The sequence below is a fragment of the Ascaphus truei genome, chromosome 4 (assembly GCF_040206685.1).
Source record: "Ascaphus truei isolate aAscTru1 chromosome 4, aAscTru1.hap1, whole genome shotgun sequence".
NCBI lineage: Eukaryota > Metazoa > Chordata > Amphibia > Anura > Ascaphidae > Ascaphus > Ascaphus truei.
In genome coordinates this window covers 329,647,613-329,669,235 of record NC_134486.1, presented here as the reverse complement: position 1 = coordinate 329,669,235, position 21,623 = coordinate 329,647,613, and the positions used below count along the sequence as shown (strand labels likewise).

The 21,623-nt window shown below is 40.8% G+C and overlaps 1 protein-coding gene across 1 annotated transcript in view; it reads right to left on the bottom strand.

Annotated features, from left to right (window-relative positions):
- Positions 1-870: 870 nt before the first annotated feature.
- Positions 871-21,623, bottom strand: part of COL9A1 (collagen type IX alpha 1 chain) — a 100,464-nt gene continuing 79,711 nt past the window's right edge. Inside the window, exons 31-38 of the mRNA XM_075598077.1 lie at positions 16,168-16,203; positions 16,024-16,068; positions 13,552-13,584; positions 12,343-12,489; positions 12,205-12,259; positions 10,926-11,114; positions 9,451-9,528; positions 871-2,101 (exon numbers count right to left, since the gene is read on the bottom strand). Of these exons, the coding sequence (XP_075454192.1) occupies positions 1,905-2,101; positions 9,451-9,528; positions 10,926-11,114; positions 12,205-12,259; positions 12,343-12,489; positions 13,552-13,584; positions 16,024-16,068; positions 16,168-16,203 (780 nt within the window). The 3' untranslated portion in view covers positions 871-1,904. The remainder of the gene's footprint in view (positions 2,102-9,450; positions 9,529-10,925; positions 11,115-12,204; positions 12,260-12,342; positions 12,490-13,551; positions 13,585-16,023; positions 16,069-16,167; positions 16,204-21,623) is intronic.

Below are 21,623 nucleotides of genomic sequence, written 5' to 3'. Positions count from 1 at the left end.
TGAAATTAATGTTTGATACTTTTTATCAAATCTTTATTTCAAACCCGAGTCCTGAAACATAGATTAACTTTAGAAGATGGTCAAAGTACCATGTAAAAGCAGTGGTAATATGTTTCAGACAGAGGGCACGTACCCCTTTTCACAAATGTGTATTTTGTAATGTAGAAAACATAGATAGCATACAGATGCAGCCACCAGTATTAGAACTCTTGCCTGGGAAATGCTGGGGTAGTCTCACAGTAAATGCCTCAACATTTCTGTGAGATTCTTTATAGCCCATTGATTAACACAGTGGGGGGGTCTCTGCAGTTCCATTCAAACTGAATGGGACTGCAGTGACCCCTGCTGTGTTAATCGGATGGGCCATTAAGAATCCCACAGAAATGTTGAGGCATTTACTGTGAGATTGCCCCAGCATTTCCCAGGCAAGAGTTCTAATACGGGTGGCTGCATCTGTACAGTACTTAGACACCTCATGCTCAAGAAAAAAGCTTAGGTTACTTCACTTCCAAAAGGGAGCAAAAGCTGCCAAAAGGGGGCAAAAGAGGTGACAAGCACGTTGATAAATTGACACTACGCGGGAGATTCACTAAGCGCCTTTTTTTCTGAGGTTGATCTGGCGTTAACTGCCATTCGAGTCAATGACAAGTAACAGACGGATTTTTATATGATAACCAGCTTCGATGCTTAGTGAATCCCAACCTATGAATCCCAGCCTATTAGAATATGAGATCTATGTTCAGAATAAGTCTCTTATTATTTGAAGCTAAAGTCATTAGCTTGAAAGATAACCCCTATGCAAAGTAAAGTAAATTAAGCATACATCTTAACTTCACATTTAGAAAATGAAAGCTAGATGGCTCCTTGGTGTCCAGTGTAATTTCTCCTTTTCACTTTATTCAACCATTCATTTAAAAACATGCACAGGGTTACGAAACAGTATTTATTTCTTCCTTTTGGACAACCGGAGATGCCACATGAAAATAAATATTCTCAGCTATAAAACGATTTTATTTCTGGATATTAAAATCTCTTATTGCCTTCATCACACAGCAATGCTGATGTCACACAGAGGAGGTCTTGGATGGCACAAGTTTTATGCACAAAATGGTAAAAATCAATAAAAGCTAAAAAGGAAAATGTCACTTTGCCTCTAATTAAAATTAACCCTCATGACATAGTTTGTTACAATAACCCACTTAAACACATTTACAGAGATTTACAGCATACATTGTACTCAGTGTTGCATGTTTTTACATAAACCGTTTTCCCTCCATTTTGTACAAATGAAATTACAGTGACCGATCCAAAGCACATAGGGGATTGGTAAAAGATTGAACTTCAGTCAGAGCTCTTATCTGCAATACTGTATGGACTGAATGTTTGTGTGGTTGCCTTGCAGCTCTTAGCTGCAAAATATTTTGATCACCACAGTGCATGTCCAGTTGTTTGTTTTTTTTGCAGTTTAATGCTGCTTAACACTATGACCACTCAACAATTTTTTAGTTATCCCCTAATCATATATTACAGTACATACACAAATTATCTTTGGTGGAACATAGTCAGTGGGTTTTTACACAATGTATTTTACCGATGTTATAATAAAGTGATATCTAAAAGTTGAGGTAAAAACAACACATTTCTTCTTTCTTGGGATTTATCTGGTAAACAGTTTATTGAAACAATTATTCGCTTTGGGTAACTGTTTGGGAGTTATGGAGGTCTTCTTGTAGTATTTCGTAAGCACCATTTTTTCCAAAATTTGGTAGTATCTTAGTTACCACGTACGCACAGTATGTTAATGTCTGCCAGTCAGAATAAAACGGCCTTGTTTATTATTTTTCCCCTTCATTTCATTCTGTGATGTCAGTTGTAAGTGCAGACAGTAACATGGTATTAGCAGTTCAAGGTCCTTTCATATTGGAATCTTTATCAGACAGGGGAGCAGCGATGGCTTGAAGGCTGCAGGAGGAAGGATCACAGAATCCTGCTTGGCCAGCTGAGCCTGGGGATCCAGGGATTCCGGGTTGACCACCAGCGCCAGGTGGGCCTCTCTCTCCATCACGTCCCTCCTGACCATAGCTTGGTTTGCCCGGTTCACCTGCACAGAAAGATGTTCAAGAGATTTTATCAGATCACAAGTACCTAATGACATTTTCAGTCAATAGGGAAGTATGTACATCAAGTCCAGTGGCGTGACCACCATATCACCGGGAGGTCCGCGGCTGCCGGCCGGTGCTGGAAATTGGACACAGAAGAGGTCAGGCTCAAGTTCCACAATGGCTGCTGCCATCTCTGCTTGCTGTGGGGGTGGGGCTGTCACTCCACACAGCTAATTCCCCCTCCCCCATCCAAGGTAAAACATTTTAGGGGAGAGGAGGTGTGTGTGTAGAAGTGTGTGTGGGAAGGGCAGGTGGTGGGGGAATTGAGTGTGTGACAGGACGGTGGGGAAAGGAGGGAGTAAGAAATGGAGTAAGACAAAGAGGGAAAGGGGGACAGTGAGGGGGGAGAAAAATACATGTGGGGAGTGTGAGGGAGGGAGAGAAAGATGGGGGGGAATGGGATGATGAGAGGGGGGAGTGAGGATGGGAGAGCAAGGTGGTGTGTGAGGAGGAGTGTGTGTGAGGGGATACTCACAAGGTGGTGTCTGAGAGGGGGGTTCTCACATGGCTGCTGACATAGGGAAACTAATTAATTTTGATTTAGGGGGCCCTTGAAACTGTTTTCCAGGGGGGGCCAAAACTAGTAATGTAGTTACGATGTAGTTACACCACTGATCAAGTCATCAGAAAATTGTCTCTAATTTTGGGTAGACATTTCAAGATAAAGCTATGTAAGTGAGCTCTTGAGCCCCTTCTAGCTTTGGATGGTTTAAGATGCAGTCCTACCCAACAAATCCAAAAGCAATAATCAAGTATAATTTGCACTTTTGTTCCTTAGTTTTCCTTCACACACTATGGGGTCTATTTATCAGACTCTGCTGCAAAACTGTGGCAAGAATACTGCACCGAATTTATTAAGGAAGAACATTCCTACTGAAACCAATAGGATTGTTTTCCTTGGACAAATCTAGCACAGTAATTGTCAATTAGTTACATAATAGATGAGGTTGAAAAAAGACATCCATCAAGTTCAACCTATGCTAAATTTAGATGACAGATACTTTATCCTATATTTGTACTTACTGTACAGTATATTGATCCAAAGTCAGGCAGGCAAACAAAAAACCCCAGTGAAATATCATCTAATGATATCTCATAAGGGAAAAAATACATTCCTTTCTGAATTCAAATATTGGCAATCTGGTTACTTCCTGGATCAACATACTTCTCATGTTTATTTATTTGGTACATCCCTGTATACCTTTCCTTTCTTAAAAGATATCCAAACTTTTATTGAACATATCTATTTTATCTGCCATCACAGTCTCCATGGATAACGAATTCCACATTTTAACTGCCCTTACTGTAAAGAACCCTTTCCTTTATTGCTGGTGAAATCTCCTTTCCTCCAGCCTTAAGGGATGACCCCATGTATTTACTGCCCTTGGGATGAAGAGTTATTTTGAAAGATCCTTGTATTGTCCCTGAATATATTTGTATACAGTTATCATATCCCCTCTTAGACATCTCACAAATATTAGGAAATCCTTTTCCTTCCTGTATAAAAATCACACAAATATTAGGCAATTCTTTTCCTTGCTGCATAAAAAACTAGTTGGTAGGAGCGCAGGAATCGTTCTTTTTGTTTTTCTATATGTAAGGCCTATCTTTTTACCTGCAGCAAACTTCTATAGGGAGGAGCGCGGTATTATGTACAGCCCCTCTTAGACGCCTCTTTTATAAGGTAAACAAATCTAATTTAGCTAGCTAAAGTTAGTTCTTTATGTCCCAGTTTTGCAGCCAGAGACTATGATAAATGACTTCTTTTGTATTTCATTGTGAAATCTTAGTTTTCTTTTTTGTAGAAAAATGACTGTTAAATAAACCTTTTGTGTGGGTGTTAAAACGTGTGCTGTTTGCTCTGTAACTCAGTCCTGATGTCTGTGATATGAGAAAGTTGCTGTGTTCTTGACTCATAATAGGTGAAAAACAACATCAAGCCACTTTAACAAAGGCAATATGTACTGTATTGTGTATTCCATTATATTACCTCATTGTGTCTTTTACATTTCAGATGTGTGCCTAAATGTGCCTCGCTGTTAAACATCTTAAATTATTATTAAACAGTCTGTCAAATAGGAAAGATTGTGTTACATAGATAAGGGCATTGAATTTAATGCGATCTTGGAATACAAGTAAAAATGAGGTCTAGAGAGGTAATAAATAACCTCAAAATAATAATGTGCCTCTAAATGACAAAAACATATGCGAAAAAAACCGTGAAAGGTAATGTTGCACATTTAATATATATTTAATTTAGCACTAAATTGCCCAGACTGTAGGAAAGAACATTATCTTTGCGAATGAATACATGTATATTGTTAATCAGCATATGAATTAAAGATTGCATTCTGGCAAATATCTATATTTTAAATGATTGCCAAACTGAGAGAAAGTATTATCAAGCATACCCAACTCAACATTACAATCAGATAACAATTTATAATTTAATTACATTAGAACAAGGCTGCCACCAAAAAAATGTTGTACTCCTGCTTTGGCCTTCAAAAAAATCCTTAAAAAAAACATAAAAGTCAAAATAAAAAATCACTTGTCCCCTCGCTCATACACACACTGTCCCCTTTATACCCACACAGGAGCGGCGGGCGGTGTGAGAAGCAGTGGGCAGTGTGACGTGTGGCAGGCAGTGTGACGAGCGGTGGGTGGTGTGAGAAGCTGCGGGCAGTGTGACGAGTGGCGGGAAGTGTGAGGAGCAGTGAGCGGTGCGAGGAGCGTCGGAGCAGTGTGACGAGTGACGAGCAGCGTCAGGCAGTGTGAGGAGCGTCGGAGCAGTGTAGCAGCGTCAGGCAGTGTGAGGAGCGTCGGAGCAGTGTAGCAGCGTCAGGCAGTGTGAGGAGCGTCGGAGCAGTGTAGCAGCGTCAGGCAGTGTGAGGAGCGTCGGAGCAGTGTAGCAGCGTCAGGCAGTGTGAGGAGCGTCGGAGCAGTGTAGCAGCGTCAGGCAGTGTGAGGAGCTTCGGAGCAGTGTGAGGAGCGGCGGAGCAGCGTCAGGCAGTGTGAGGAGCGACGGAGCAGCGTGAGGAGCCTTGGGCCATGTGAGGAGCTTTGGGCAGTGTTAGGAGCGTCGGGCAGTGTGAGGAGCAGCGGAGCAACATGAGGAATATTGGGCAGTGTGAGGAGCATCGGGCAGTGTGAGGAGCGTCGGGCAGTGTGAGGAGCAGCAGAGCAACATGAGGAGCATTAGGCAGTGTGAGGAGTGTCGGGCAGTGTGAGGAGTGTCGGGCAGTGTGAGGAGTGTCGGAGCAGTGTGAGGAGTGGTGGAGCAGCGTCAGGCAGTGTGAGGAGCGGCGGAGCAGCATGAGGAGCCTTGGGACGTGTGAGGAGCCTTGGGCAGTGTGAGGAGCGTCGGGCAGTGTGAGAAGCGTCGGGCAGTGTGAGGAGTGTCGGGCAGTGTGAGGAGTGTCTGGCAGTGTTAGGAGCGTCGGGCAGTGTGAGGAGCGTCGGGCAGTGTGAGAAGCGTCGGGCAGTGTGAGGAGTGTCGGGCAGTGTGAGGAGCGTCGGGCAGTGTGAGGAGCGTCGGGCAGTGTGAGGAGTGTCTGGCAGTGTGAGGAGCAGCGGAGCAACATGAGGAGCATTAGGCAGTGTGAGGAGCTTCGGGCAGTGTGAGGAGTGTCGGGCAGTGTGAGGAGTGTCGGGAAGAATGGCAGGCAGTGTGAGGAGTGTCAGAAAGAGTGGCAGGCAGTGTGAGGAGTGGCGGAGCAGCGTGAGGAACGTTAGGCAGTGTAAGGAGTGTCGGGCAGTGTGAGGAGCTTTAGGTAGTGTGAGGAGCGGTGGAACAGAGTGAGGAGCAGCGGAGCAGAGTGAGGAGGTTTAGTCAGTGTGAGGAGCTGTGGGCAGTGTTAGGAGCATCGGGCAGAGTGAGGAGCAACATGAGGAGCGTTGGGCAGCGTGAGGATCATCAGGCAGCATGAGGATCGTCGGGCAGTGTGAGGAGTGGCAGAGCACCGTGAAGAGTGTCGGAGCAACGTGAGGAGTGCCGGAGCAGTGTGAGGAGCAAAAGAGCAAAGTGAGACATGTCGGAGCAGCGTGAGGAGCGTTGGGCATTGTGAGGAGCCACGGGCAGTGTGAGGAGCGTCGGGCCGTGTAAGGAATGGCGGAGCAGTGTGAGGAGCGTTGGGCAGTGTGAGGAGCGTTGGGCAGTGTGAGGAGCTTTGGGCGGGCTGAGGAGCCTCGGGCAGCGTGAGGAGCCTCGGGCAGCGTGAGGAGCCTCGGGCAGCGTGAGGAGCCTCAGGCAGCGTGAGGAGCGTCGGGCAGCGTGAGGAGCGTCGGGTATCGTGAGGAGCCTCGGGCAGCATGAGGAGCCTCGGGCAGCGTGAGGAGCGTCGGGCAGCGTGAGGAGCGTCGGGCAGCGTGAGGAGCGTCGGGCAGCGTGAGGAGCGTCGGGCAGCGTGATGAGCGTAGGGCAGCGTGACAAGCAGTGGGCACTGTGAGGAGCTCTTGCACCATGAATACCTTGCACTTAAAGTAGACTAACTGCATCTGTGACGGGCACACTGCCTTCACACTTCTGTGTCTTTAACTCGCGCAGTAGCAAGGAAGAGCACTAGGGAAGCTAGTAAATAATAAAATAATCTGTGATCCGTTGTGTTGGGTAAAAAGCCTCAAAAACGGATAAAATCCATATAACTGAAGCCCTGCATTAGAATAGATTTGAAAACACAGAAAACAAAATAATTATTAAAAACTGATTTGTCTACCAGCTTATCCTGATGAATCAGAAATGAATGTTACACTTGTTTATTTGGGTTTTGTTAATATTTTGTTGATACATTTAACATGATTTTAATTGTGTTATTATGGATTTACCAGATGAAGGACCCTGAGAGGTTCAAAACCTTGTAACATATCAAGTACATGTTGGTCCAATAAAAGGTATCATACCAGCTACTCCCTCTCCCTCCTTTTTTACTATTAGGAATTTTTGTAATCTTTCCTCAACAACCTTTATGAACACAAAATGCACCAAATAATCTGTTTATGCATAAAGTGTCGTTTTTGTGCACTTTTCTGTATGCACTTATTTTAAATCTATATTTGCCGATCACTTATATATTTGTCCACCAGGGAGCAGTGTTGATTTGTTCCATTGTCGTAGCAATACATTTTGAAAACGTAGGCCTGTAATGTGCCATGTTATTGTTCTTTGGGTCAAGAAAAAAAAATGTGACTTTGTACAGTGGAGAACTTTGTCGCTGTGGAAGGGAATGTAACAAACTATGGAATGCCATTGAATCGTCACACTGGAATGACATAGTCCAAACTCTAGAATGTGCTATAATACAATTCTTCATTACTTTGTGTCATATCAATTATAAAATTAAGGGAGGGTGTGGGATTGAGCACCGTATCGGCTGATATCATTCAGCAGCAAAAAAAGACGGTGTAAAACAGCGCTACAGAACATTATAAAATGTGTACTTAATTGAATAAAAAGTGAAAAAATATATATTGGCAGCCTGGTTGATACTGACAGTACAGTCAGTCAAAGAACATGGAGAAAAAGGGATTACCGGCGCCAAAAAGGTTAAGAATAAATGTCAATCAAATAAAATCCAAACCATACAGTGTGGAGTCCAAATAAAGTCCTTAGATGAACAGGTGATGAAGAAATAAACTGACGACTCCCATCATAAGCCAATGCAATATGTGGAAAAAGAAAAAGAAACAAATAATAGTGCAGTATGCCAATCAGTGTTGATTTAAAAGCATGACAGACTAACAACACATAACACACATAACAAACAACCACAACCACACTAGCAAGGCTATATACTTAAAACAAAGCTAATTTATTAACACAACTATTGCTGGGTTCCGGAGGATAACTCATAAGCACTAGAATCCAGAGGGGTAACATTGAAACCCTACTCACAAGACACTGGATGTATACAAGCAGTACAGACTGGAATCGCACTGATGTCCTCCAAAGATGGCAACCGGAGATCTCTCACAGGCGTCCCCACGTGACAGGGGTGGAAGGTGAGTCACACGAACTGCGGGGCTTCCGGGAGGATATGACGTCACGCGCCGCGGTGCTCCCAATGCTAATGTTCCTCTCTTACTCCTCTTCCCCCACGGCTTCACCAGTTGCTGAACAATGTCCCTGTCACGTGGGGACGCCTGTGAGAGATCTCCGGTTGCCATCTTTGGAGGACATCAGTGCGATTCCAGTCTGTACTGCTTGTATACATCCAGTGTCTTGTGAGTAGGGTTTCAATGTTACCCCTCTGGATTCTAGTGCTTATGAGTTATCCTCCGGAACCCAGCAATAGTTGTGTTAATAAATTAGCTTTGTTTTAAGTATATAGCCTTGCTAGTGTGGTTGTGGTTGTTTGTTATGTGTGTTATGTGTTGTTAGTCTGTCATGCTTTTAAATCAACACTGATTGGCATACTGCACTATTATTTGTTTCTTTTTCCACATATTGCACTGGCTTATGATGGGAGTCGTCAGTTTATTTCTTCATCACCTGTTCATCTAAGGACTTTATTTGGACTCCACACTGTATGGTTTGGATTTTATTTGATTGACATTTATTCTTAACCTTTTTGGCGCCGGTAATCCCTTTTTCTCCAGGCTGATATCATTCAGATATTCATGATGTAAGCAAAGGGAATACACACTTGCCACGGTGATGTAACTACATTTTTTTGGTCCCTCCTGCACAATGTCAAAAAGGCCCCCTAAACAAATAACATTAAATAGATTTTGTTTGCACCGGGGTTCCCATGTGAGCGGCCCTGCAGTGCACCAATTGTATCTAGTGACTGCCATGATCTTCCCCACAGAACTTTGCATCTTTGGTCCTCTTCTGCTGCACTGACAGCCATTTAGTAAACCCCCACTCCAAATCTTCGCCGATTGATCACAGCGGAACGGATCGATCGGCAACATAGCTAACTATTTGTCATTGTGTGGGTTGTATTGATGCACATATTAAAGAGAAAAATACAAAATTATTAAAAACCGGCAGCTTGGACTGCTGCTTTTAAACTCTGTACACTATAATTTCATCTCTGAAGATGTTGATCCTCTAGACGATATCACAACCTACATCATAACCACAGAAAACAATACTTCCCAATTTTAAGACCTATTTGCCAAATGTCACTGCTGTTGTACTGATACAGTGAATATTGTCTCTCAGTGTCTGCACAAATGCCCTTGTAAATGAAACATAAATAATATGTAAAAGTATTAATGTGTATGTGTAATAATAAGTAATACATAAATGTACATATGGAAAAAAATATAATTTGTTCATATTTACCTAAAAGACCTGGCGATCCTGGCACTCCCTTTTGTCCTCTTCCTGGTAATCCTCTTTCTCCCCTTTCTCCTGTTTCACCTAAATCCAGTAAGAACATGTTTTATTATACACAGCAAGATTAAACAAGATCTAAGAAAGTCATTCACATGGGAAGTAATGGGATTTCTTTGAGGTTTTTTGCACAGGTTTTGCTCCAATTTTTCCATCCGGCACTCTGCAAAAACTTCGACAAACTAACTTACTAATAGCATTCTGTATTTTTGATACACAGCTGTTTGAATTGCATGACCCTTCATCGGAAATTCATGAATCGCGTCAATTATGCAGCATTGTAGTGGAATATGAACAGTTTGAAATTCTCCATGTGCTCAATAATTAAAGCAAAGGTTAAAGTATAAATTAGGAATCCTGTTGAAGAAGTTTGTCCTGGTTTTCAGTGTCATTGAGCTTAGTAAATAGTCTAACAAGAAATGCTCCATGGCAGACTGATTCTTACAGCCTTATATATTAAAGTGTCATACTGGCGATCACAGTGTAATCGAACGAAAAGTGCTATTGACTTAAATGGCATATTCCTCGAGATTGTGCTAGGATAAGGCCCTTAGAGCAATACAGAAAGACACGTTCTTTTACTTGAACCAGTAGTGAGGTCTCCTTGGATCAAACTACAGGGCTGAACCTCAGTTTTACCTTCAGGAGCTACCCGCTTAGAACATGGAAATAAATATAGGTGCTGCACATGATACATCATAGCAATGTTCTGCCAGTCGACATTTTTATTTCCCATATAGGACATCAGATGGCCATCTGTCTTGAATTGAATAGAATTACTTTAAGGTAATCCAAATTGTGGAGTCTGGTATTATAAAATTAATTTGCCATGGTTGCTTTTGGTGAGGGTAACAGGCAACTCTGGGTCTTACTGATCACGACTTTAACAATAGGGTGGGATATAATTATAACAAGTTGTACACTTTATCAGTAATTCAAGACAGAATGAGTATTGTCCATGCTGTTAAAAGAAAAATAAAGGATATTAAAAGACATCTAAGTTCATAGTAGGAGTCACACAAATAGAATAAATGGCTAAGTACTCTTCAATTTTAGTGAAAATGTAATAATTTTTTGCTAGGAATTCTGTAGTGATCAAAAAGATAATCACTTTTTCAGCAGTCAAAATTTTCAGTTCACAGTAGCAATGAGCTATTTTTTTAAACAAAATGTTAATTTCCCACATTTACATTTTACTGTACCATACCAACCGTGATTTGTATTACATGTACAATAGCCAATCATCCAGGTAATGAGAGCAGCACTCTTAAACATGGATTATCATTAACGTCTCCCTCCCCTTGGCATTGAATTAGTATCCATTGTTGCGTAGGAATGCATGCGTAAGAATACATCATTATTGTGTTCGTTTGTTTGGGTGTGTAATGATCAGCCATACCAGAAGGACAGGATGATTATCTTACCTTTTGGACCTTTAAGACCAAGTTCACCCGAGGGACCTTTGAGCCCAGGAAGTCCTCTGGGACCAGAATGTCCTGGGAAGCCATTATCACCAGGTTGGCCAGGAGGCCCTGGTAGTCCTGGTCGTCCCGGTAGACCAGAAGCTCCTGATTCAGGCCTTCGTAGGCTGGCTGCCAGATGAGCTAGTTGTTCTGCAGCAAGTGAACAAAAAAAGTGAGACTGGGTTCTCATTTTAGGACATAGTCCTGCCAAACATTTTCCAACTAGTAAGTTAATTGTAGCAATACAAACTTTTATGTTACAATTTGTAATAACTCTAAAAGGATCTTGAAATGATCCAAATTGCAACATTTCCTTCTGGACTAAAAATGGATTTCTATTGAAAAGTGCAAACACGTATACAGGCATACCCCGCATTAACGTACGCAATGGGACTGGAGCATGTATGTAAAGTGAAAATGTATTTAAAGTGAAGCACTACCTTTTCCCCACTTATCGATGCATGTACTGTACTGCAATCGTCATATACGTGCATAACTGATGTAAATAATGCATTTGTAACAGGCTCTATAGTCTCCCCGCTTGCGCACAGCTTCGGTACAGGTAGGGAGACGGTATTGCTGCTCAGGACGTGCTGACAGGCGCATGCGTGAGCTGCCGTTTGCCTATTAAGCGAGATGTACTTGCTCGAGATTGTACTTAAAGTGAGTGTCCTTAAACCGGGGTATGCCTGTAGTGTAAAGTATAACCATGAGTAGTCACCTTTAAATTAAAAGGGACTCATTCAGGAAGAGGAGGCATCAGTATGTCATGTAAAAAGACAATTTACTTAATTGTTTGAGATTGAAAGACGGTTAGCATTAGCATGTGAAAAGAAGACCAGTGTGAGAAGCACACACTGTATGATAATTTGAATGGACCAAGAAATATCATGAAGTATAAAAGCTTTGAAACTGCAAACAGGTATTCTTTGGCTATGAAGAAAGTCAAATGCAGTATTAAGAATCTATTGGATATGTTCTCTTTTAATAAGAGATTTATTTTGGACCAGGTTCCTAACAATTATTAATATTTGGTTGTCGCTACCACAGAAGACTGCAATGCATTGCTCTGCAATGTGATACAGTGCCCTGTGTCAAGGAAGTAGCCTCCTTGAATGCATACATACATTATAAGAAGATACCATTTGGATTTCACATAAGACAATATAAGACCCAAGTATGTCAAATAACATGACTGTCAAATTACAACCATTGGAAATTAGGTATGTATTTAAATTACCTTGCAAAACTCTCATGCAGACTTGCTTAATGTGCTGATCTGTTGGTTCTTTGCCCTAGGAAATACAATGAACAGATTCTCTAGGGAGGCACATTTATTTAAATGAAAGGAAGCACGCCATTATGATTAGTGACTTACTGCAGGCCCCTGGCTTCCAGGCAACCCGGGAGCACCTTGTTCCCCCTGCATACCGCGAGATCCAGCTGAACCTTGAGGGCCTTCTATTCCAGGTTGTCCACGACTACCTTCTGGGCCACGGTTACCAGGCTCCCCAGGGCTTCCAGTCTAAACATAATGTAACAGTTTTCAGTGCATATATTGTACCGAGCACATTCAGTACTGAAGCCCTTGTAATTCAATTGAAGGGTTCACAAGAGAAACTTTCATTTAAATGTCAAGTTTTCTTTATGAAATCAATAATTAAAACTAAACCTGAAATAAGGTTTGTAGCATAGCGCTCCTTCCTCAATTGCACAAAACGTGTAAGGATTAGTTAACTGTTGCTGTAAGATTACTGTTACACTACACTACAGTCTTGGCTGTAAGTAATGAATTAAAAACATAGAGGATACTGTACTGTATGTATCCAAGCTCAAGCACTTTAATACATAACACACAGCTCCTCTTCTCCTCCTCTATCCCTTTCACTAAAACCTATATTTCAGGCTGTGGAGATTTTAATTTGCAAAGATTTTTAAAAGTTCAATTTTGGGAGAAAAAATTGCACGTTTTGCAAGGTTCGTGAATTTGGGCAAAAAGTTGGCACATCTCTGTGCCACCTTTCCATATTAAACTAAAGCAGACTACTGTCTCTTTAAAAACAGACAAAGTTTTATATATTGGAACATAAAAAATAAAAAAAACAGTTTGAGCAATTTGTTCATACAAGTGCTATAAGAATGGCTATACAAGGTGTTAAATTTGTGGCCGTCAGTATGAGACAAGGGATGTGAGGCTGTGGGACCGATGGCAGGTGTTACAACCACAAGGGGTTCTGTATATCTGCAGTCCCAGCCACTCACTGCAAGGACTCTGGCAGGGAAAGTGGAAGGGAGTGATAGAGGGGGATGTGGACCTTTAGTTGTGCACTGTGGGGGCAGTGGGGGAAAGCCAGGGGGAAGTGAAGCCTTGGGCCTTCAACTCCTCCATCCTAGGCATTAATGGCCAGGTAATGGCCTGTCCTTTGGGAATTAATAGTTAATTACTGCTGGAGGATTGGAGCATGCCCTTTATCATATTCAGGATATATTTGCTCCGTGTTGTAAGGCAATTTCATGGGATTGTTTTAGGTAATGTTCCTGATTTTCCTTGAAATAATTGAAATTCTTACTCATTATTCATACTTACAGATCCCTTAGCACCAGCATTTCCTATATCACCCTAAATAAAAGAAAATACATATTAGATTTGCTATTGGGTACTGGCATATTAATTTGCCAGTAATACACAAAAATATCCATATGAATATTGTTTTCACCTGTTTATTTTGAAACAAAATATATGTTTTTGCATTCTCACATAGCACTGAATATGGTATAACCGTGTAAGTGGCCTATTGCACCAAACATGATGCTGTTTCTCACATAAGGCGCAGATGTTTAAGCAAGAAAGTTATCACCACCTCAGAACTGGCGGACTTTTAGCATTGATTGAAAGGAGACAAAGTGAAACACAAATGCGCAGGATTTGCTACACCTTATATTATGTGCGTCACCTAACTCCTCCTAAACTCCACTCCCTAAATAGCAGGCAGATAACACAAAAACTGTAGCAAAGTCCTCGATACACTGGCACAAAGAGATGCAACACAAAAAGGTACAATATGACTTAACAATTGCTTTATTACATACAGATGTACCCTGTAGTACTAATTTTGTAGAGTACCCATTGACATATACTGTATACCTCCCAAAACATTCCTTAACACCTGGAGAAATACCTGTAGACATACCTGCAGTACCTGGGAAATATGCTCATTTAAATAATTTGTATATACTTTGCATATCCAAATGGGGTTATTTCCCAGATATCTCTGGTGAGTTCAAAGATATCTCTCCACGTGTTGTGTAGAGGAGTGTTTTGTAAGATATACAAGTCAATGGGTACACTACAAAATTAGACTTTCGCCTCTGCTCTAAAAGCCCTTATTCGGGGCCCTGCATAGGTGTAACGCCAAGACAAACTTAATGTAACATAACGCAAAGTTATGCTATAATAATGTGACATTAAACTTATGCTAATAAGATTTATTACTGTTCTTGGTTTTGCATTTAAGTAGCTTTGAAGATACAACTTAAACTAATAACATCCGCTACTGTTTTTGGTAACGTCACGTTATGGATCCCGATTTAACTGTGCTTTGTGTGTCTATCCCTTAGAGAAGAAATGAGGTATGTATTGTTTTCTAAGAGAGGAGAAGAAGTTTAAGGGAAATGCGAGATTTAATTGAGAGCAAGATGAGGGATTTTAGGGGAGGAGTGGTTGAAGTGAATTTGGGAGGAGGTGATCCTAGCTGCAGCATTCAGAACACATTAAAGGAGGGAGGTATGAGAAGCAGGAAGGTCCGTTATTAGGATATGATTGTAAGCCAGGAGAGAAAGGGTTTTGGAAGTAGAGTGAGAGAGGAGTGTATTGTCTATGTCGTACAGGATTTCGTAAGAGTGTGAACTATAAATGACAGGTGTTGGGGGGTGGAGAGAGAGGTTGTGTCAAATGTTACATGAAGGCAGTAAGCTTGAGTTTTAAGTAGTGGTGTGAGATCCAGGAAGATAGTTTTAAGAGGCATAGGATAGGTGAAGACAGATATGGTACAGAGAGAGATAATGGAGTATCATCTGCATTGAGTTGATACTTAACGGCAAATTAGTTAATTAAAACACATGGGGAGATGGTATAGTGATAAAAACTAAGGCTTAATGCAAACAGACGGTGAAATGAAAAATGAAGAACTACTGTAGCTAGAGGAAAAAGCAGAGGGAGCAGTGCTCGAAGTATAAGGAAAACCAGGAAAGGGCGATGCCATAGTTGTCAAGAAAATAAAGTACAGTATGAGGACAAAAGATGGTATGATTAAAAATGTAGCGCTCTATGTACCAAAAGGACAGCACACCTGTAATTTTCACACCAAATGTATATATTTTTAGTATTCCTAAACAAGGATGATTTCCTTTAATGTAGGGGTCAAATACTAATTTGTCTAGAAGCAAGTTTTGCAATGAAATGTGATACATTCATAAAAAATAATTCTGTCTTAGCATATTTGGTAACATTTGGTAATAACCAACAGTTAAAATACTAGGGGTGGCATGTACTACTGTATATTTAGGGTTGCAAACTGGAACATTGCTGCAAAAACATGTGCAAATTGCTTCAAATTTGATCTTGTGTCAATGTATCAAGGAACATTTGGTCTACTTGCACCAGTGAGCTTTTTGGGGAGGGGCTATAAAAGGCATAAAGGGAGGGGCTAGTTAGTACAATTATGTAAGGAAATATACCAAAATGTGCATCTAACTGGGGCCATTTTGCTTTTTGTTTGCGTCAAAGAAATCCACCTCATCTGTGGTGTCATTAAACATTGCTCCTGACAGATCAAGAAACAACACGCTTTCTATATAATATATACTGCTGGCGCAAATTGACGCAGATGTATTGGAGCAAATTGCGCATCTTGATACATGTAACCCTGCGTACCAAAGCGTTGTAACTTTACTGGCCATTCGAAGTGTCGTAGCTTTACGTAAAGCACTGAAGGTATTATAATTCTCAAGATAAGTAATGTCGTAGAAAAGGTCATGTGTAGTAATTAAAATCCCTTACCAGGTCCCCTCTTTCGCCACCAAAGCCCTCTTCTCCAGGGACACCCTGTAATGTATCGAGGCATATAAAGTTTATGGAACAGTTGTAGATTGAATACATAAATATGTACACGCCCATCATTAAAACGTAGTAAATGTCACTCACCTGCTCACCTTTAGGTCCATTCTCTCCAACACCACCCTAAGTATAAAATAAAAAACAATAGAAAAATGAAGCAAATGAATTGTAGATTAACTGCAATATGACATTGATACATTTAGCAAACGTGTGCATTCAGACAAAACTTTCACCATACTCCTTACTCATTTTTAAAATGTACATTTTTCATGGGGCCATTTTGGCACTTTCTTTAGGTATTATTGTCTCCCGATTCTTAACTAGACACATTGGCCTTTTTCTGTTAAAAAAATTAAAATAATACAAAACCTTTATTTTAAAAAGAAAATAACATGACAGCTCTTGCAAACAGCCTGATTGATTGAAAAAAATTTTATGGGGACCTTTAAAAAGTATTGTAAACATTGAATATTCCTGCTCTGGGATCATGTTATTGCTATGATATCAATCATTGTAGTGACTGTACTGCATCATTTAATGAGTGTGCTGCACATGCAGCATTCACTTTATGTGAGTCACTTTTAGGGCTAATTCTTTTAGGGCAACTGCTCCGGTTACTGTGTGTGTGCAAATAAGCAAAACATATTGGAAAAGAAGAAGAGGGTGATGCGATTGTACATATTTATTGAGATGCCTGATCTATAGTCAGGGAACAAATGTACTTTTGAGAATGTGCAGCTGAACGAATAATGACATTATATGAAGATGTTATAAGCATATATTTACATACTACTTCTAGTTGGTGTGCATCTTTAAAACACAGTAATAACAGGCAATGCTAGATTAAAGCTATATCAAAAATCTGAATTCTGTAAAACAAAGACATCGTTTTGTTGCAAGTTCCACTTTCCCTAGCAGCTGAATATTTTGCAGAAGCAAATTTTGAAAACGAAATGGATAATTAGGAGAACTAAGGCGAGGAATTATCTGTCAGATCAGATGCATACACTGTTTTCTGACCTGACATGGAGTAAACTGTAATCTCTATATTATTCCAACCAATGTCCCCAAACCTTTTAAAAAATACTCCTAGTATCATTTAAGAAACTTGTCAATTTTTCCATATACTATATATCCCATATTTTATTACAGACTTGTGTGTATGAAGCGCGGGTATTTGTTTCTCAATATAGTGCATCTGGCAACATTTGTGCAAGAAGTCTTGCATTCCATTTACTTATAGCCTGAATCGTTAGTCCCCGGTATTATATTCCAAGGGTTCTAGTCCAGGTCTACACCAGTCAGAGACTTGACTAATTGCATCATGTTGTCCCATAGTGTCTTTAGCTTAGCACAGAATAGCATAATATGGGACAAAGAGCCTCTTTGTCCACATTATCTCCAAACATAATAGAAAGATGATGGGCTTTCTAGCATGAAATATTAAAGGTATATAGTACCACATGCATAACAAATTATAAGTATTTTCCTTTGATTTTCCAAAGATATTTTTGCTCACAGACGCACAAGATTCAACCTCACCCACCCAGCGTACATCTGCGTTGCTCCAAAGGCGCACAGCCTTTGGCGCAGCCGAAGGGCAGCCAAAGGGCGTGAGCCGTTTGCTGCCGTTCGCTGATGTTAGTTGATGTTAAAGTGATGTTGAAGCTGCTCTATTTCTATCTGAAACACATAAGCCCTTTATCCCCTGTACCCAATTTTCCAACTTTATCTGTCCATGAAATGTCTATGAATTACCTGTATAACCCTGTTCTTTTATCGTAACCATGTATTTTTTATAACTCTGTGCCCAGGACATACTTGAGGTATCTCTCAATGTATTACTTCCTGGTAAAACATTTTAATAAATAAATAAAAATTTACAGAAGTACATACAGTATGCAACTCCTAGCACCCCTGAGTAACACTCACTTGGTTTTGGGTGAAATATTGATGGGAGGATAGGGAAAGAGTGTATTCAAAAAAGTATCAGTGTAACACTTTGTTGTGTCTTACATCAGTGTTTCCCAACTCCGGTCCTCAGGGAACCCCAGCAGGTCAGGTCTTAAGGATATCCCTGCTCCAGCACAGGTGGGTCAATCAGCGGCTCAGTCATTTTGACTGAGCCACCTGTGCTGGAGCAGGGATATCCTTAAGACCTGACCTGTTGGGGTTCCCTGAGGACTGGAGTTGGGAAACACTCGTCTAGCTTAAGAGACATCTTCACTTAAAATTGAGGGTTATAGACACCTATCTATTTCAGAAAGAACAATCACATTTTAGGAGGGAAACTTGAGTTTTTTGTGGAGGTTAGAGAAGTTTTGTTATCAGACACGTATTCTGTGAATTTGAGGTGCATTTTCTACGTAATTTATTTGCCAGTATTTTATCCGCCTTGTTGCTTTTTTATATTATTTGTTTTTATTAATAAATGCATTAACTCAGTGTTAAATAGCAATACAAATAAGCGATAATTCATACAGATCAGAGCTAATATGGGCTAAAAATGTAATTGTGGAGCCTTTTCTGCCACAGGTTTATGTAATAGGATTTCTACAAAACCATATGGCAAAAATATTCATTACACTGTGCAAATATTAAGCCCTTTAGATGCCCACGTCACCAACGGTTAATTTATTAATATTTTCTAAAATGTTAATATATGTATTTGTATCACCTATTGGTTAGTTAGTCTTATCTTGTCTACAGATGCAGCCACGAGTATTAGATCTCTTGCCTTTTAAATTCTGGGGCAGTCACACAGTAAAGGCCTCAACATTGCCTCAAAATGTCAGTGAGATTCTTAATGGCTCATTGGATTAACACAGCGGGGGTCCCTGCAGTGCCATTCAGTTTGAATCTGCCCCAGAATCGCCCAGGTAAGTGTTCTAATACTGGTGGCTGCATCTGTATGTATGTATTGGCCATTATGTGCAAAGGCAAGACAGGCTTAACACCAGCTTGGGGTAAATGATAAAAATTGGCAATATTTTTGGGCGGTAGTTCGATATCTCCAGGTAAGTGTTTAGAGAATAGCATGTGATTAAGTATTTGCATGCTCCTGAATGTCATTAAATTAACACCATTGCATATGTTATTAAGCAATGCATACTCATTTGAATGTTCATTAGAAATACTGGCGTTACATTTAGCCCACACTTATCACTGCAATACAATAAGTTGTACCATTGCACTTGTAAAGTGTTAATGCTTTTGTGAATATGGCAATACATTTAATGCCATTTTGTGGGGGAGATAAGGTCAATATTGATTACAATTGTGTGTTAAGTGATCTAGGCCATGGAGTTAAAAATCAGATTCTATCTCCCTTTATTTTTCTTCAGCATTTTCCAGGTTGCATACGAGAAATTAATTCAATATGAAGTATTTATAATTGGGTTTGTCTTTCCAAAGCTAGCAATACTGCACTCTGGTACAACCAGGGGGTAGGATATATTTTTGGCAACAGTAAATAGGAGCACAAACAAGAATCAACCAAAATCTAGTCAATGCGTAAATAACCATTATGGCTAGTTTGATCAAAAGTGCAATCTTTCTCATTAGGATTTAAGCATCTCCACAAGTCTACCACAGTGTTATTTTTATTAGCCTTTTCACTCTTTTTAAGATCACCCCTGATGATAACTGGGCCTTTCCAATACTTTAGAGAAAGGTTAAAAATAGTTATGGTGACTCTCATTTGGAGCATACAGTCTGCATATTATACAGGGACCTATAAGTGACCTACTGTAGTGGCCAATCTTAAAAAACACAACTAAATACCTTCCAGAAACATCAGACATCACCTTTTCTACCTGGAAATTCCGTTTTCTAAATATTTAGACTTTTTTTCAACTTAAATGTTATTTTCAATTTACACATCATGAACAATGGTCCAAACAACATTTGAAATACATGTACATATCATTCACAATGTTCGTAAGTATAGACATTAACAGAACTTAAGAGTTTGGAGTAGCAAAAGACATGGGGGGAGGAGGAGGGAGGGGAGGAGTGAGGGGAGGAGTGGGGGGAGGGGGGGAGTGAGGGGAGGGGGGGAGTCAGGGGGAGGGGGGGAGTGAGGGGGGGGAGTGATGGGGGGGAAGGAGGGAGGGGGGAGTGAGGGAGGGGGGTGAGGGAGGGGAGAGTGGGAGTACTCTCAGTTTCAGTTTTAACCTCGTGTAGTTTGCAACCCTACTCTCTCTCTCTGTCCTTTTATCTCTTTTCCGTGTGGTCCAATGTCAGTCCCCCCTGAGAGCAGGTCTTGATCACCCTAAAGCCTGAATCCAGATACTAAACCCTGCCAAATGAGAATGCACCTATTCCTATAAAAGCAATATTGTGGCTATGCTCACCCCTGGGATGTCAGAATGTGCTAACCATGGTAGCCAAACATTTTGCAATTTAGTGTCTATCATTTACCAGGCTTGTGAGCTTCTACATCTGACAGACAAACCACATTTTATTCCTGATTTTGGATAACGATGGAGAATTCTTCTGTTTCCATAATACTGCGATCTCACAGCTCGTTGCTGTCGCAATGTTAGCGGCAAGTTTATTGTCATCTCTGGATAGCTCTTGCGTGGGTCTGTTCAAAAGGCAGCCATTGGTCCAGTGGAATTTCGATGTCCAATATTCTCTGTAGGCAATCCTGAATTCCCACCCAAATGGGGGATATTCGAGGGCAAGACCACAGCATGTGCAGCAGGTCCGCTTGCTCTCCACATTGTTTAGAACACAATGGGGAGTCACACTTCCAAGCATTTTGACAGTTTTAAAGGTCTGAGATACCACCTCATCATTACCTTATATACATTCACCTTCAGTGAGGTACATATTGAACTCTTTGCGACTGCTAGAAATATTTGATCCCACTGCTTATCTTCTAATGTTTCCCCTAAATCTGCCTCCCATTGAGATGTAAATAGCAGCTTCTGAGCATATCCTGGGCAGGAACAGATCACTTCCCAATACATTTGAGACATCAGTCCACGTGTATCTGTCTCAAGTAAACAGAGTTGTTCAAATTTTGTTAATGGGGAGAATGGTGATAATTTGTAGTAAAAAGCTCTAATTTGGAGGTATCTAAAGAATTCAGAGTGGGGAATTTCTTTTTCAGATCTGATTTGCTCAAAAGTTGTTATATTTTTCCTGTCTCTAAGTCTCAATATTCTTTTGTGCTTCCAAATTGTGAAGTCCTTTCCGTTCAGACCAGGAGCAAAGTCGGTGTTATCGAATATGGGTGTCATCAGTGTCCCCCTAGAGGTTAACCCACACTTGAATTTAGTGGTTTCCCATACCTCCATGAGTTTATCATTGAGGAAAGCCTTGCTTTAATGGATTTGAATACTGCTTTTTTTTTACCAGATTACATTTACTACAGTATGTCATACGGAGCACATATCTCCTTTTCCAGTTAAACCCATCTTTTACGAATGGGCTCGGAGTGCCATTGCGAAATTTGGCATAATTAGGCCGCCTTATAATACGATATCAAGCAAGGTGCCGCTAGATCTCCCGCTAATGTTGGTCTTTTGATAATC